Genomic DNA, 13073 nt, shown 5'->3' on the forward strand with positions numbered 1-13073 from the left:
GAAGAGACATCGTGACCACAGCAACTTTTATAAAGGAAAACATTTAATTTGTGCAGCTTATAGTTTCAGAGGTTTAATTCATTATCATCATGACAGGAAACATGGTGACAGGCAGGCAGGCATGGTCCTAGAGAAGGAGCTGAGAGCTCTGTATCTTGACTCGCAGGCAACAGGAAGTGAACTGTGACACTGGGTGTAACCTAAGCATAGGAGACCTCAAAGCCCATTTCCTCCAACACAGTCACGGCTACCCTAACAAGGCCACACTTCCTAATAGTGCAACTCCCTTTAGGGGCCATTTTCTTTCAAACACAATCTTTATATATATTTAGTTTGTTTTTTGAATGTTATCATAATTTCTTGTATTTCCTATAATTTTGTAAACTAAGATCAATCACAATAGATCTGTCTTTGAACCATATTTTATCTGGGGATATTTTCTTCATAAGATAGCATAAATGATTTATAATAATAATTTTTATATATTATTTATATATTCTATGTATGTGTTGTATTTCTTTAAACTTTTGCAGAAGTGAAAGAAAAATAAAATTAGAACTTCTTGTAACTTAAATGGACTTTGATGTCCCAATCTTCTATTTGGTAAGCTAGAGAATTAGGGCAGAAGGACAGTCAGTACTCAGAATTGATATAGCTAATAGACAGTAATTCATCTAAGAGCTGATCCTATTGATTTATTTTCAGATTTTCTTTATTAATCATTCAATCAATTAAAACAATATAAGGAGGTCTTTATGTTTGATATTTAATAAGTACAAATTTGAAAACAAGTATTTTAGAATCTTAATAATTATGAAAATCGCTCATTATCCAACACAAGCTCTCATCTAAATGTATGAACATGAAGAACATTAAAAACTTATTTCAGTGTTTGTTTTTCAAAACCTCATAGTTTTATACTAAATAGTGTATTTTTACTAGGAAACGTTCTAAATTTTTTTAGCTAACATACCAGGAATTCTGACTGGAATGTTTATAGTTATTATAACACTTACTGAGCTTTTCCATATAGTTATATGTACATGCGTGTCCTATAATCTCATAGAAAATTCAGTAAATTAACCAAGAGAAATTAAAGAACTTGTTTGATGTATAAACTCAATATATTGGCAGACTTGTGCTTGAATACACATCTTTGGAAATCCTATGTCTTAAACTCATATCTATTCTTCCTCTCTAATGTTCTGTTAGATTCCAGACTAAGAGAATTTCTCCTCTTGGCTTCCAAAGTGCTGATTGACAAAGAAACAAACCTATCGTTTGAGTGTTTCAAGCTCATTGTCTTTCCTATAAAGAAAGATGTGTTGGATTTCTACTTTTTTATTTAGCTACAGAAATAAATTGCTTTGTTGTTGTATTTTGTAATAGTGTAATATAACAAAACACCTGAAAATGATTCATTCATTGATACTTATCTCTTCTAAATAAAATGACTTTCAGGCGAAGTTAAACTTAGACCTGAAGCTAGAAAACGGCTCCTAAGCTACATAAATGAAGAGCCACAAGATGCCAATGGCTATTTCAATTTGGGCATGCTTGCCATGGATGACAAAAAGGATTCTGAAGCTGAGATTTGGATGAAGAAAGCCATCAAATTACAACCTGACTTTCGAAGTGCTCTGTTTAACCTGGCTCTCCTGTATTCGCAGACTGCTAAGGAGCTAAAGGCATTGCCGATCTTAGAGGAGCTGCTTAGATATTACCCTGACCATACCAAGGGCCTCATTTTAAAAGGAGATATTCTGATGAATCAAAAGAAGGACATACCTGGAGCCAAAAAGTGTTTTGAGAAGATCCTGGAAATGGATCCAAGCAACGTGCAAGGAAAGCACAACCTGTGTGTCGTGTACTTTGAAGAGAAGGACTTACTAAAAGCTGAAAGGTGCCTGGTGGAAACATTGGCATTAGCACCTCATGAGGAATATATTCAACGCCATTTGAGTATAGTCAGGGATAAAATTTCCTCTTCTGGTATTATGGAGCAGCCAGTGTCCCCAGTAGATATGACTTCAGGTACAGAAGAAAAAGATGAAATCCTTTCTGAGAATGTAAAAGAAATCAAAAGTGAATCCAGTCCAGCACAACTCATAAAAACAAGTGATCATAAAAACTCAAAATCCAACAAGCAATCAACAAAAAGTGCAGACAAAGAGGCCCCCCATAAAACAACAAAAGACATCAAAGAAATTGAGAAGAAAAGAGTCGCTGCTTTGAAAAGGCTAGAAGAGATTGAACGCATTTTAAATGGAGACTAATACTGTTCTCTACCGTATAACAATGCTATCAAAGACTTTCATTCTGTATCATGCGTTTGCTAATACTGGGAACTGAAAAAGGTAAAGAATATATACTGTATAAGATCCTCCTTATAGGATCAAAACAAGATTTTCATTGAAGACCTATCTGCCCCAGGATATATATGTTTTATAAGATATGGCACAGATTTACTGACTATAGTAGAAATCTTAAATTCCAGGTGAAAAACTTGAAACTTTTATTATCGAAAGAAAAGAGTGTGGGAATTTTTTGAGGTGAGGGATGGGGGGTGGGCGTGGTCTGGCAGGTCCATCTACTAATCTGAATTGAAATAATATGGGATGTCAAAGATGAACCCTTGGAGATGAATCCAGTATATCCTGGATTTTGTGAATTCCCATTTTTGAGCTCTCCTATAATTTTTTCTTTACCTCTTGGATCCAGTGATGGATTGATATCCGTTGAAGACATTCCTTTTCCTTCAGTAATTTTTCTCGTAACCCAAGGGACATTGTACTACAGGTGCATACTGTTCATGTGTTCTTTAATTGAGGTTTAGAAGGAATGGTGGATAAAACATTTTAAAATAAATCATGCATCACTCATATAACAGATACATTATGACATATTAGCTTAGGAGTGCATTTACATAACTGCAGACTTGTCCTTAACCTCACTCTAAAATTAGGCAGGTAGTTTTAGCCGTATTCCTAGTGGTGCTCACTAACACTATATTTTCTGTTTCACACAGAGTATTTTAACATGAGCTACATAATCATGACTACTCATTGACTCTTGCTCCCCAAAGTGTTCTGTTTCTTGACATATCGTCATCCTGAAAAGTCCCAGTCATTCTAAGTCTAAGTTTTAGAGTAATTATAGTAATATCTTTCACCTTAGACTCTCTGGTCTTAAATCAGTTTTCTGTTTCTCAAGTCACACCTTGATCATTCTTAGGTATCTAAGCCACTACAGTCAATCTGTGTAACTGAACACAAAGTAATGTGACATTTATTTTTAAACACTAACTTCTTAATTATGTTGTGGAATATATTTTTATTATTATTTATTTTAACTACTGATCTTTCATAATTTCCCTTAGTTAACTTCAGTTAAAAGTTCCCTTGAGTTAACTAATCTCTAATTATGTATGACTTAGAAACTATGCTTCTGTAATGTTGCTAAGAAATCTTTTATAAATAGGTCACAAGAAACATGTTCTGCATTAAAGACCCATTCCTTTTAGTTTCCCAGAGGATCTGACATAGTTTTTTTTTTATTGTCTTTTTTTTTTAAGATAATTTAATGCCAGCACTGATGCCAGTGGGTGTTAATTCTTGACCCAGGAGATTTTGTTAAACATCAAAGCAATATTTCAATGCTTAGAGTATAGCCGTGTGACTTCAGATATGAAGTGGAGAATACCTCATATACTTTGACTTGAAGTTGTTGTGCTCTACATATCCCTAGGAAAAGGGTTTGCTTGTAAGCGCTACAGTTAGAATTCCAGGTGAGCAGCTGCAGCAAGTTAACGTAAAAGGAAATCTATGACAGCAGGCATAGTAAAAGTTAGGGCTGTCTTAGTAATCTCACACAGCTGGTTGAGTGGCAAAGATAAATGTTAGTATTATCTAATCATTTTATAGAAAAATCCTTTTATTACCATTCATAATAATGTCACAAAGAAAGTACTCTTACTTGAATTTTAATTTATTTAAATCAAATCCATCTTGAGTAGCAATTATTAATTATTACCAATCAATGATGCTCAACTTCATTTCATAGTAGAATCCTAGGGGAACTTTCCCACCCATCCCATAACAGTTAAAAATATAATTTCTAGGCAATTGAACCAGACTTCAGTTTTGCCAAACTTCTTCAGGTGATTCTGATTTGTACTTAGAGTGAAGGCTACTGGTCTAAATTAGTTCACAAAAGTCTCTCTATTTCTCCTGTGTTAACTTTGTAAATTAGTGTTGCAAACAACCCAATTAAATTTTATTTAAACTATTCAGACAAGGAAAAGTCATGGATACCACCCACCCTCAGCTGCCTCAGAGCTGTCTTTTAGAAGTGGGAATCTGAACATTGTTAAGCTCAATCTACTGTCCTGTGGGTTTAGCTCTGGACGTCTGAATCAGGAAAACAAGACTTACCACAGATTTGCGTTCTGAGGAAAGGATGGAGTTTTCGGTTTTGATGTTTTATAAATCTCCTGCGTAGAAGGTTCTAGCAAAGCTTTGACAATCTTCAAGGAGCCGTGTCGTGTCCCCCTTCACTCCTCAGAAAGTAGAGTCAAATTCTGAATTGCTCCTCTAGTTGTTTTTCTTTCCCTGTTAATTGAAATTGGGAATTTTCTAATGTTTCTAGTGAGTAGCCCCAACCTACCAACCCTTTCTCTTTGAGGCTGGGCTTTATATATTGAGCTGCCCAAATAGGTCTTGAACTCAAAGGCTCAAGCGATCCTGGCCCAACTACCTGTGTGACTGGGACCACAGGCATGCACATCCTTGCCCAACCCCAGTGAGTGACTTTCTGAAGTCGATGACTTAGAGAATAAAATAACTAAATATATCACTTTGTTTAACAGTTTTATGTTTACTGTTACGTAAGTATTTGGTATGTGAATTATGCAAGTCTAATAAAACCTAAAGCCTTTCTTTTACATCTGAGTTCTCAAAATCATGTTATAGAATGCTTCTTCAAAGATGCTTTAATGAAAACTATTAAGAATATATAGATTTCTATGTCAATTTATACTTCAAAAATCCATATATTTGTCATATTTATTTTTTTATATGCATGACCAAATGATATTTAAAATGAGCCCTCAAAATATCTGGTAACTATCAAAACTTATCACCCATTCATATTAAGGGTTCATTAAAAGTAGTTTAAAATTGTATGCATTTTATATTACTATGCTGTTTGTGTGTAGCACATTTCTAAATATTCATTATTAAATTGTTAATTTTTAAAACTTTCAACCTGATTGCCTTTTGATGTTAAAAATGAAATGCAAAGTTTTTATATAACAGGTCTGCCTGCAGAGCGAAATGAATGAATTGACATGTAATTTGTTAGAAGTTACCTTTGAAGATTATGCATTATAAATTAATTCCTGATAATGATACACTCTTAACTATTGGTGACAGAAGCCAAAATAAGAAAATAAAATGAAAACTCAAACTTGGAATTTTATGTAAAGTTTATGTCTACATCTGTCCAGGTTCAAATTCAAGTTCTCACCCTTACTGTAACATAAGGTAAGTTGTTTACCTTGTTTCCTCAGCCTCCTGGGTATGCAAACTGTTTCGTAAGGTTTTTTTTTTTTTTCAAAGAGTGTCATTACTTACACTGCACAGAAAAATTTTAAGTGGTTAAGAAACAGATTTAATTTTTAGATTAAACACATGTCTTAAGCTCTATTGGGAAAATGCAGTTTGACTTATGTACATGCCAGCATAAATATCAGTGATATCCTAAGAGCAAATAGTTAGATTTAATGCTAATGCTTATGCAGAGATCACATAAGGAAAATACATGCTGGGGTAAGTTTGAATGGAAACTAAGCTTGAAATTGCAATACTGTACTACCTTGCTCTTTAACTGCTATCAGGGATAATTCAAAAAAGTCTCATGACTATATAGAAACAAATTCTTTAAAACACACTCTATCCAAAATCTCTCTGTGTTTATAATGTAGCTATTTCCCATCAAAAGGTGTTTGTGTTCTATAAGGATTTGATGTCTTTCTATTTCTGCTTGAATAAAATAGATCTCAAAAAATCATACTTTATCTTTTCTTAAAGACTTAAAGTAATCAGAACTCAGTAACCTTTGCCTTTATGTCTTCCGTGCTTTTAGTTTGAGTTATGGAAAAAGTGACTAAACAAGACTAATTGTGAAAGAAGAGGTAGCTTTTGCTAGCAATCTCAAAAGTCAAAAGAGCCGATTCCCTTGTACATTACAGACTGCAAAGAACTATTTCAGTGACCAGGAGTTTCTTTAGTTATTTTCTAACGAATAAGAATTGTCTCAGAAAGTTTTCTGGCTACAAGAAGCCCAGCTCTGACCCTGGTGCAGATATTGATGGGATAGAGTCAAAGTTTCAGGTCTCCAATCCATGAATCCAGTTGTCTACTGGACCCCACTTCTATAGATAATCGCATACACACCCTCTTCCAAACCAATGGCTAGTGGGTAAATTGAAGAATGCTAAATACAAGAATAAGGAATCTATACAATGTTAATGTGAGGCAGAAAAAGAGAGCGCTAGCCACTTTTTTTGCCACCAGGACAAATGCCTGAGGAAGAACAAGAAAGAAAGGATTGATCTTAGGATTTCACAATTTTCAGCCCACCAAGGAAAGGTGGGAATGCCTGAGCAAAGCCATGGTGGCCAGGAAACAGTGGGAGAGGATGCTTAGACTTTATGGGCTCTTTCTTTTCATCAATCCAGTACGGTGCCATCCATATTCAAAAGACTCCATAATTATGTCCTTAATAAATCCTGTCTGGAAATCTGTATGCTCTACTAATCTAACTTCTCAATCCAGTAGGTAAGATTAGCAATCACGGGGTTAGTCCAAAGAAAGTCCAAAGGAATAAGAAAGTTTGCTGCTGGTTTATTCAAGACATTGACAAAGTTTAAGATGTTAATCTGCTGGGATAAGCATTAGGAATCATGTAAAAAGCAAGTATTGCAAAAGAAGGTATTAGAAGGAATAACTAGTAATGGAGAGAAGGGCAAATAAAAAAGATAACAGTATTGCAAAGATGTTAAGTAATAGCTAATGCAAAATTACAAAATAGATAAACCTAATTACTAGGTTTAATTTCTTCATTCTAACAATATTTACTCTTCAAGTAATTATTTGTCTAATTAAAAATATAAAGGCCCATTTTTGCCTATAAAATACATTTGAGGAAATAAAGAGTTAAAGTATCAACATAACAAAAATGGGAATGAAAAGCAAGCTACTGTAACAATTTTCATAACAATAAATTTCAAGGCAACAGTGAATGAGGGGAAAAGGAACCACGTATATTGGTTGAGTAACAAAAAGATATTCATGATGAATATATGTATGCCAACCTATAATATATATAACTTAAAGAAAACTGCTAAATTCCAAGCTGACAAATCCGTTGACCATTCATAACACATCATTAGAAATCAGTATCCAAAAAGTGGATCTGGTACAGAGGTAAAATATTTACAGATGAAAAAGAGGTACATATAAAGCTTTTTTAAAAATATATTGAAAACCTGTCAATGTAATGAAAATCATAAAGATGAGAATGCAGGTGGGAAAGGAGGCCTTCCTAGAAGAGCTAATTTGGGGTACATTTTTTCTTTGCAGCATTTTTGAGTTCTGTATAGAATATATATTTGACTCGTTCTGTGCAGAGGGAACCAGCATCTAGAGACAAAGTAATGAACTTTGTACGTTATTGATTAAACTAGATCAATTCTTCCCACTAGATACAGTCGGAGTTCTACACTGCCACAGGTTGTTGAGCTTGGCTGAAAAAAGTGGACTAAAATATTCTGTGCTTTAGCCTTACTTTGGTAACAAAGTCCTGAAGAGAGGAAGAGACCTGCCATCACGATTCCTAAGCCTTGTGTCATCTCTTCCACATACTTTTACCTGATTTCTGAGTTAGCTATCCACAGATGCAGGTGGAGGGTAGCATGACCAAGAGAATAAAAAAATCAACACAATTCGTTCCTACTGGAGTTAGAAAAAAAGATTAAGAGAAAACCCAGAATGTGGACTCTGAAAATGAATCAAATGTACATTCTAGAGCTAAAAAATTGGGTAGAAGCTAATGTTAATTTTAGACTGGACAGAGCAGAAGATAAAATTAGTAAACAGACATACTAACTACTTGCACGAACTGTACCAGCTGGCATTGTGGGCTGGGAAAAATGCAAAGATGGGGACAATAGAAAGAGAAAGGCAAGCCGGGCAGCGGTGGCACACACCTTTAAACCCAGCCCTTGCGAGGCAGAGACAGGTGAATCTGTAAGTTTGAGGCCAGCCAGGTCTGCGGAGTCAGTTCCAGGGCAAGTTCCAAAAAGCTACAGAGAAACCCTGTCTTGAAAATCTCAATAAATAAATAATCAACCAATTGATGTGGGAGGTGATGTATGCTGTGAATATGTTTCCTTGCCATTAATTAATAAAGAAATTGCTTTGGTCTGTGATAGAGCAGAGTAGAGCTAGGCAGGGAAAACTAAACTGAATGCTGGGAGAAAGAAGGCAGAGTCAAGAGAAGCCATGTAGCCCCACTGGAGACAGACCACTGAATGGAACTTTACCCTGTAAGCCACAGCCATGTGGTGATACACAGATTAATAGAAATGGGTGAACCAAAGAAATAAGAACTAGCTAGCCATATGCTTAAGTGACTGGCCAAGCAGTGATTTAAATAATAAAGCTTCTATCTGAGCAGCCGAAAACGAACAAGCAGGCTCCCCAATAAATAACCAATAAATAAATAGAATGAAAGAGACAGACAAATGAAGCAGGCTCCATTTAACTGAAGTTCCAGAATAGTCAAAAACAATATTTGAGGAGGTAATTGCCAAATGTTTTCCAAAACTTACATTAGCCTATTAATGCAAATGTTTAGTATATCATTGACCACAGTGTGTTTTTTATCAACATTTTTCCTTTATTTTACACACTGACCACAGTTTCCCCTCCCTTATCTCCTCTCATACCCTCCCCCAATTCCCATCTACACCCCCCCCATCCACCCACTCCTCTGTCTCTATTTAGAAAGGAGCAGGCCTCTCATGGGCTTGAACAGCTTGGCACATCATATTGAGGTAGGCCCAAGCTCCTCTTCCAGCATAAAGACTGGGCGGGGTAATCCAGCATGGGAAACAGGTTCCTAATCTCACTGCCAGGAGCCTTACAAACAGACCAAGCTACACAACTGTCAAACACATCTATGGTCATTGCTGTTCTAGTCATAAAAACCTTGGAAATAATAAGTTGGAAACAGCCTGGAGAGATGCCTATCAACAGATGAATGAAGAATGAAAACGTGGTGACGAGTGTTCATGGTCCTGGAAGGTACTTTGCACACTACTAGAGGAGAAAGAAAAAGCCAACCCAACTCTTAAACCCTCCAGTCTACAATGGTGATCTGTCTGTGTTATGTGTTGGCGCAATGATAGCACAAACATGGAAGAAACCAACCAATATCTGATTGGACTTAAGGCCCACTCCATGAGATGGAACCCATGCCTGACACACACATATGATGTATGCACACACACACACACACACACCTGCATCACATACTCAGAACTATAAGCATTGCAGAAAGATACGAGATGTATTAATAAATGCCTCACATGAGATCAATCACCTCCCACTACAACTAAATTTAAAAGCACTTATAATAAAATGTATCTTTATTCCCTGCTGGTAGGAATGAGAATTAATAATAAGTTCCTTTAAAACCCATTTGGTTATATGTAATAAAGTTAAATACATACCTGTCGACTGACGGACACATAGCTTATACCAAAGCCTCAAGGATCTAGGACCTGTAATACCCTTCACCTTGTACAACATTCCCACCATTTCTTCGCTTTAACCAACAGAGTAGAGTCATGGCCTGTGATAGCTATCATTGCTGAGATAAACCTGTGACTTCTGTCTTGTAGCACACCTCGCTCCTTGGGGGTTTCAATAAAGCAAGCTAACAATTATATTGAGGTGAATATAGAGGCAATCAAGTCATCGAGTCACCTGCAGAATCTATTCTATTTCCCAGTGTCAGATTTCTAGGACATGGGAAGACAATGCTCTTGAGAGTCCTAAGAATAGCATACTACTTTTTAATTCCTTGAATTCTCACAGTGATTTTCCATCATTGAAGGCACGTTAGACTGCCCATATTGGTGCATGTGTATTTCTGTATAACTCATAGAGAGTAAAAGCTCTAAAAGTCAATCAATAAACTATTTGCAATGGGCCACATCTGGTTCACAAAAATAAATTGAATTTAAGACTTTTTCTAAATCTATGATAGCTTAAATTTTATTAATATCTAATAATGATACCGAGAGTTGTTTGCTAATTTCATTGTAATTAGAAAACATTTAGATAATTACTGCTTATTGACAGCCATTTTTCTATGTAGCCTCAGTATGTTTCTTTCTTGATTCTCACATATAAAACAATGGAATTGTTTCCATTCTTGATATAGTTGAAATTTACAGAGGTTAAATAAAGGAACCAAGGATACAGCTAATGGCAAATTTAGAATTTAAAGGGAGGATGTATCCAACTATGAAGTCTGTTTATTCCACCATTCCACCATCGCTCCCTTTTATCATAATGGGTTCCAATTACATGATAATGTTATGTTGGGCAAAGGCTCTCATCATACTTATTTTATAGCGTAGAAATGGACATGAAAATGAAGAACATCTAAACACATACTTCAAGTTAAATAGTTATTCCCAAGTCATACTAGGGGATGTAAGTATTTTGACCTTTATGGATAAAAAGTAGCTTAAAAAACATTTTATAGTCATTTTTACATGAACATTTGGGAGGATAATACATGGAATTTCACATTATTTACACTATTCTTTTTTAAAGTTATCGTTTAATCAAGTAATATCAATGTGGAACCCTAGTGTAGAGCATATACACAAGAAAAAGTTTTCCACTCAAAAGAGCAATGCCCACAGCACACTCAGATAACAAAGCAAGAACACCTTAAGTGCTATTTTATTTAATCCTCAGGGTGTCCCATGAGTCCCTGATGTGGGACGTCCTTCCAGGTGGTACACAGAAAAGCTTCCGACTACAAGTCCCCACCTGTGTCAGAAATTTATTTCATTTTTCCAGGTGTAGGACATAAACCCCAGGGAGTCTGGCAAGCACCCAAATGCATATCAGTTCAATGAAGTACGCTGATAAAATTCTCAAGGCAGATACAATTTACTTGATGAATATAACTTATTTTTCTTTTTCAGTTAGTTCTATATTTCTTCAGTATGACGGTTTTAATGGGGTAAATAATATCTCTTTCAAAATTTCCACATCTAGGCAGGCCCTAAATTAGTGGGAATATTATCTTTATTGTTATTAATATTATTATATTATCAAGGGTCCTTACAGATGTGATTAAATATCTTGAGATGAGACGATTGTCTTTATAAGCTCAGTCTAATCACAAGAGGCTTTGTAACATGACTCGAGAGTCTCATCACGTGCCTAACATGGGCTGTCTCCTGTTGGCATGCTGCCTGGACATTGATGTGTTACTTCCCCTAGCTTCACCTGTTCCACGAGCCCACAGTCAATAACAGGGAGCGTTGAAGGAGATGATTAAATCGGCCGCGAAGGAAGCTTGCTTGGTTTCCCTTATTGTGTAGCTGCTGAGTGTGCGCAATCACAACACTCTTTGCTTCTGACTGTTCTCTCCAGACAGTGGCGGTAGTTCCAAAGGGCGTAAGATCCAAGCTGGGCTCACCCAGAGTACAGAGCTGATGGAGCTCAAATAAGGAGCCACTCTTAAAATGACTCTGATTTCCAAGTTGCTACACGCAGTAAACTCCGTTGTGGCAGGGATTCTACAAAGAACCTCTTGGGTAAAAGCAAGCCAAGCAGACAGGGTTAGGACACTGTCTGGGCCCTGGAGCAGCTAGGCCGTTAGGCCGTCCACCTGGTAGACGTGGAGTCCCAATCCACGTGGGAGCCAAATGTGGAATGAGGCTGAAAAGACATCCCACACTAGCTCAGAATTGAGAAATAGATGGTTATTTATTTAGGGCTAGACTCACAAATCAGAATCCTCTGTTTGAACGGAGATCAGAAAACGAATCCCACAACTGGAACAGAGAGACCGGAAGAGAGGCTGGACGCATGCTCTACATCGGTATATATAGTATAAGAGGCCACGCCCCAGTGGGCTGGTAGCCACTATCTGTAAGACTTCCTCCAGCACTCTGGTATTGCCCACAAGTTAAACTCTGATAGCAGTCGCTTGTAGCTGGACTACAAGAACATTTGCAAGGAGGCAGAATGAGGCATGACGCTGAGAGAGCTACTTCCCAGCCGACGGAGAAGGATGTTGTCTTTCTGTTGCCACAATCTGTATAAACCTTCCTAGATCTGTTGTTCCTGCCCACATGGAAGAATTCTGAGGTGTCCTAAATTTAGATACAGGACAGAGGTTGAGGATAATAAATAGATCACTTAGCTGACAGCTTCAGGCTGAAGCAGCAAATAAATAAAAATATACGGATACACATATTTCATTTATTTTGTTTTGTTCTGAAGCATGATCTCTATCTGGAGCCCTGAGGATGAGGCTGACCTCAAACTCACAGAGATCCATCAGTTTCTGCTCCCATGTGCTGGGATTATACATGCACTTTTATAAATAAATACGTGTGTGTGTGTGTGTGTGTGTGTGTGTGTGTGTGTGTGTGTTTTGCCTTAATGGGGAGGGGGCGCATCTATTTAAGAGACCAAAGCAACGAATCCGCCAAGTCTATCTTGGTGAACCAGTGAGTTTTGGGGAGTTACTTACAGGCCGATCTAAATATCCTATCACAGCAGAGGTGACAACTCCCCAAAACTGTCACCAGTAATTTACAGGCACGCACACAACTGAAGAGTGAATTCCACAGTAACTGCTTGCCTACTGTGACTCCTGTGAGGCAGTGGGGCCTGGTGGGGAACAGGAACCCGTGAAAGCTTATGACCCCGGTGATGGCTGGAATTCCCAGAGATCTCCAGAATGTACAGGTC

The 13073-nt window shown here is 36.9% G+C and overlaps 1 protein-coding gene across 2 annotated transcripts in view; it reads left to right on the top strand.

Moving 5' to 3' along the window:
- Positions 1–5473, top strand: part of Tmtc3 (transmembrane O-mannosyltransferase targeting cadherins 3) — a 43379-nt gene extending 37906 nt beyond the window's left edge. For both annotated transcript variants that reach the window (XM_048418273.3, XM_048418272.3), the window contains exon 14: positions 1462–5473. In XM_048418273.3, the coding sequence (XP_048274230.3) occupies positions 1462–2276 (815 nt within the window). In that variant the 3' untranslated portion in view covers positions 2277–5473. The remainder of the gene's footprint in view (positions 1–1461) is intronic.
- The last annotated feature ends 7600 nt before the right edge of the window (positions 5474–13073 follow it).

This window comes from Myodes glareolus, chromosome 26 (assembly GCF_982192425.1).
Source record: "Myodes glareolus chromosome 26, mMyoGla1.1, whole genome shotgun sequence".
NCBI lineage: Eukaryota > Metazoa > Chordata > Mammalia > Rodentia > Cricetidae > Myodes > Myodes glareolus.